This window comes from Polistes canadensis, unplaced genomic scaffold, assembly GCF_001313835.1.
Source record: "Polistes canadensis isolate GaletaPanama2010 unplaced genomic scaffold, ASM131383v1 scaffold_60, whole genome shotgun sequence".
In the NCBI taxonomy this organism is placed as follows: domain Eukaryota; kingdom Metazoa; phylum Arthropoda; class Insecta; order Hymenoptera; family Vespidae; genus Polistes; species Polistes canadensis.
Window position 1 is genome coordinate 772,158 of NW_014569607.1, and position 5,390 is coordinate 777,547.

The window sequence follows — 5,390 nt, forward strand, 5'->3', positions numbered from 1 at the left end:
AGAAATAATGATAATAATAATAATAGGTATTATAATGTTTAAAATGATTCCATACCAATTGGATCGCTACTGTCCGTAATAATAACGTCGAATTCTTGTGTATGTTGTTTCATAAATTCAAACCCGTCTCCTACGTTTAACGTAAGTTTAGGATGTTCCAATCCAACCCCCATAAATGGCAAATATTTTTTCGATACTTCAATTACCATAGAATCAATCTCAATTTGTACTATTCTTTCAACACCCGGATGTTTGGCAACTTCGCGTGCAACTCCACCATCACCGCCACCAACTATTAAAACCTATTTACAAAATGTTCATATCTAAATTTATGACAATTAATTAACGAGGAGTATTAAAAGAAAATTGTAAACTCACGTTCTTCGGATTAGGATGACTACACAATGGAATAAACGCTATCATCTCTTGATAAGCAAATTCATCCTTTTCCGTACACTGAATTATACCATCGAGTATCAGAGCTTTCCCATAACTTTTTCTGTATCAATGAAATAATAATTGTGTTATTATTTGAAACGTCAATAAAATGAATATAATTTCGATGATATCGTACTTTAATTGTTAAACACACATTCCTAACAAATTTATTACAAATGATTACATCTTTAAATATCGACACGAACAATAATTATAATTTAATAAATATAATTTAAAAAAAAATTGTTAATTGAATCTTTAGAGAATCTACCATAATGAATTTATGTTTTCCTAACAAAATATAGTTGAAAGTATAATTAAAAATTGATTTTGAATTAGTATTAAGTGTTCAATGTAATTGATAGATTTAAAAATTAATTGATAGAATAATACTGATGACAATAAAATCTTGAAAATAGTATCTCAAATATATCCAATTATAGGAATAGGTCTACTAATTGTTTATGTAATAAAATAATTAGAATTTGGTTAAATAGGAATTATGGAAAATATTATTCACTAACGTTTGCACCACCAAAACGTCCTGATATTGCGATCTTCCTTGATGTAACGTATTTTCAACTTCAAGGGACAATGAGACACCAGGCCAGAAGTCGTTTATCTCGCTGAACCAGCCAGTCTTCATTGCATCCATATTTCTTCTTCTGTTAGCTCGTCACGAAACTTTCGTCAGAATTCGACTGAAAACCGGCACCAAGAAATAATACGGTGAACACTACGTCTGACAAAGTAAAATAAGACAGTCGCAATAATTATGCGGTCAAACATGTTTTCACGAGAGAGAGAGAAAAAAGCATACGATTCGCGACCGGCTTTTTACTTTTACGTGTGTGTAAGTATCTAGTAAATATGTAAAACCTCTTCCCAATGTATTTTATATATCTTTTTTTTTTTTACAGATATATATATACATTATAATTATTTCAAAATGTATTCTTCAATATTTATCCATTAATTTTAATAAATTAATCATTTTTATATATTATGAAAAGATTAAATAAAAGTAAATTGAATTATTGCTGTGTGTGTGCGTGTAATTATTTTGTTGATAATAATTTCATTAATTGTAAAATGTATTCAGTGACAATTATCGATCATACAATTCTAAAACAATCTTTACAGATATATAAATATTTCATAAAAAATAATTATTTCAAAATGTATTCCTAAATATTTATCCATTAATTTTATTAAATTAATCATTTTTATATATCATGAAAAGATTAAATAAAAGTAAATTAAATTATGGCTGTGTGTGTGTAATTTTTGTGTTGAAAATAATTTCATTAATTGTAAGACGTATTTAGTGATAATTATCGATCATACGATTCTAAAACAATTTGTTCAAAGTTTTATTCGAATTATATTAAATTAATTTCTATTTGAAAACACACATAAATACACATATATTATTAAACGAGTAATACGATGATCAGATTGAGACGTTCGAATTATAAATTTATTTTTTTTTTTATTGTAAATATCACGCGGTTCGTTATATATTGTTAAATAAATTTAATAAAAAAAAATATAATTAAAAAGTAATCTTCTCTCGTTCAGGTACATATCATCATTTTCGAATTGGAAAAATATAATGTTTGGAAAGAAAATTTATACCTACCGATGCTTGGATAAATTTCAATGAAAAATGATCGAAAAAAAATATATATTATATCGATTATATGAAAAAGAGAGAAAGAGAGAGAGAGAAATACTGTAATGCTATAATTTTCGATCAAACGGTTTTCTATGGTCATACCTTTAAACATCCCTTCTGAATTATATCCTATAGAAATAGCTAAAACGATTCACTTGTTGCGTGAAATATTACTGTCGCACATCGGTATATTCAATTTCGTAAATTCAAAATGCATACATTTAAATAAAATAGTTTTACGTAAAACAAATATTGATATTTTATATATATATATCTGGTTGACCATTCAATGAATAAAATAACATTTCGAAATATCGTGCAATTTGAATATTAAACAAATTGAAAAATTTCATATTTATTATGTGAACGAAAAATTATTTAGTATTTAATATTTAACAATATTCCCTAAATATATATAAACAAACAACATCAACAACAATAATACTAATAATAATATTAATTGTTCTTAAATATTCTTCATTTAAATATACAAAACATTAATATTTCTTATATTACATATTACGTCTTTATAGATCAATCAGATAAATATTTAATATTACAAGCTCGTATTTAAAAAAATCAGAAAAACAAAATAAATAATTAATAAAAACAAAAATGAAAAAATATAATATACAAAACTATATAAAATATATATAAATCCGATATTAATGTAATAAATAAATTGTAGACACACACAAAAAAATTCAATTCTATTAACAAATTAAATTCTCTTATATACTATATCCAATATATATATATATTAATATATTTATATGTTGATATACATACATATTATAAAAGAGAAGAATACGTTGGCAAGCCAGATTGAAGGACCGAAGAAGACTAACGGACGTATGTACAAGTAACGGCACTTTAAGTGGCAGCACTTTCTCAGCATTAATTCTTGGTTGAGTTGTTATCGGCTCAGCTTGCTCTGTGATAATGATGGTTCAAGCATAAACGAGATAACAAACGAAATGGTAAAATGTAAAGAGACCGTATCATCGTTCTCTTGAACTTCGTACTTTAAAATCGTTCAGCTTCTATATCATTATAATGGACGATTACTATAATAAGGATAAATTAATAATTTAACGTATCTATCTTTATTAATATCAAATAAAGTTTCAAATTGTTTTTTTTTTTCTTTTTGTAAATATCGTTTATATATACAACACATTTTTAAATATATTAATTTAATTTCGTAGGGGTAGTTTCGATACGTTAAAATAATTTTTCGATCGAATTGTTAAGAGATTTTTATATATATTTGATATATTTTCAATATTAAAATTTATATTGTTATTGTATATGATGCTGAAGCTGAAATGATTTTTTTTTTCTCTTTTTTTTTTCACTCATACATCAATTTCTTCTTCTTCGGATCCCCAAAATGAAACGTGCGATAGTATTACTTCCTTTTATAGAAATTTATTTAGTTTTGAAGATAAGTGATATCGCGTTAGGGATGATTGAGAAAATAAATATAAATTCATGATGGAAAACCCATAGAGGAAAACCTATCTTTTCCTATATTTTGTTTTTTTTTTTTTTTCATATATATGTATATGAAAAAATTAAGCATTTGGTAAACATTATTTTTTTAATAATTTCCAAATATTTTCATGCACGTGTACACCCTACGTGTACCCCAAAAAAACACATAAATATAAAAATATAATAAAAATATAATAAAAATTTAAGATATATATATATGAAAAAATAAAACAATCTTAATAATAATTTTAATCGGTAGTATATAATTGAATAGAAAAATAATTTTAATAGAAGGTCGTTTTTAATTCTAACGATTTTTATAAAAAAAAGAAAAAGAAAATAATTCAATTACTTACCCTTCTCAAAAAAACGTGATGTTTTTTTCAATCGTAGTTCGTACAGATGATAGACGAATAATATTTAATAAATAGCAAATAACGAAAGAAACAAAACTATTTCAGAATTCAACCAGAAAAATTCTAAACGTTCGCAGAGACTGTTCCCAACAAACTAAAGCAAGTTTCGATTGAATAAACTTGACCATCGTTTCTACTTTCCAAATTTTTCTTTTCTTTCCATTTCAACCCTCCCCCCCACTTTTCATACCGCATTTATTCATTCTCATAGCTAAGCCAGTTTCTTTTTCTTTTTTTTTTTTGAAAAAGATACCAAAATTCTTCCTCATTGGATAGGAACACTGACTGACGTCTACGTATCTGATTGGTTCATTGATTTGAGAAAAAAAAAATCAGTCAATTGTATACCGGATGTGACTCAAAGGTTCCAAGAATTTCCAATGGAATGTTTTTTGTTAGCGATACAAAGGGAAAATTTTTTAGGTATACATTGTCGTAAAAAAAAAAAAATAAACCGGGGGAAAAAAAGAATGTACGTTGGGTTTGTTAAAATTCAGATCTGTGGCCTTGGGTTGTCTCTCACAACATGAACTATCTCCCTCCCTCCTATCTTATGTTAATACACGAGGTTCTAATCTTCAATAAAGAAAAATATTGAGCATGTTCACACACACACACACACACACACACAAAATTAGAAAACGTAACCAACGTTGGTTTGATTTTGTTTGATGTTTTTTTCAATTAGAAACATATCTTTTATACACATGGTGGTATTTTTTTTATTTTATTACTTAACCATCTCATACAATATTTCGTTTTTATAAATTTTCTTTTGTATAAATGTTTAAGAAAACTAAAAGGGAATTATCGAGCATTGTATAAAATATTATAACACTTTTTATCTTCTTCTTTAAATTGGCCTAATATAATTACATGAATAATTTCTAACGACCAACATTCGTTATTTTAATAAAAAATTATTCAAATCGAATAATAGCACCGGGATATATTATCATCGAATTATTATTCAAACATAAATCGATGAGAAAGAAATAGAATATTTTTTTTTGTCTATAAATAAAATCTACATATATTTCTTAGCACCATTATTGTATTCTTAAAAATATTAATATCACTATATTATTATATTTTTAACACGTTCGCGAATACACACACACACACTTAAATGTGTATTATAAAAATAATATTTTTATTTTCAATCGTCTGCTGCAAAATAAAACCACGAATGAATGCTATTATTATGCGAGGTCGTAATTAATTTTAAAAAGGAAAGAATTGTTTATTTATTTTTTCTTTTTTGCAACTCATTGAAATTGTTTAACTATCAGCGAACGTGTTAATGTTACACGTTAATATTGGTTCATGCTAAAGAACAAAATTACACAATGTTAAGTAAA

At 25.5% G+C, this 5,390-nt stretch overlaps 1 protein-coding gene across 4 annotated transcripts in view; it reads right to left on the minus strand.

Annotated features, from left to right (window-relative positions):
• The window catches only part of LOC106785980 (spermidine synthase), a 4,880-nt gene extending 894 nt beyond the window's left edge, over positions 1–3,986 (minus strand). Inside the window, exons 1-4 of one of the 4 annotated variants that reach the window (XM_014746908.1) lie at positions 3,970–3,986; positions 963–1,139; positions 379–499; positions 56–302 (exon numbers count right to left, since the gene is read on the minus strand). In XM_014746908.1, the coding sequence (XP_014602394.1) occupies positions 56–302; positions 379–499; positions 963–1,093 (499 nt within the window). In that variant the 5' untranslated portion in view covers positions 1,094–1,139; positions 3,970–3,986. Of the gene's footprint in view, positions 1–55; positions 303–378; positions 500–962; positions 1,330–2,905; positions 3,090–3,969 lie in introns of those variants that run through there. The other 3 variants (XM_014746907.1, XM_014746906.1, XM_014746905.1) reach the window with 3 other exon arrangements.
• Between the last annotated feature and the right edge of the window lie 1,404 nt (positions 3,987–5,390).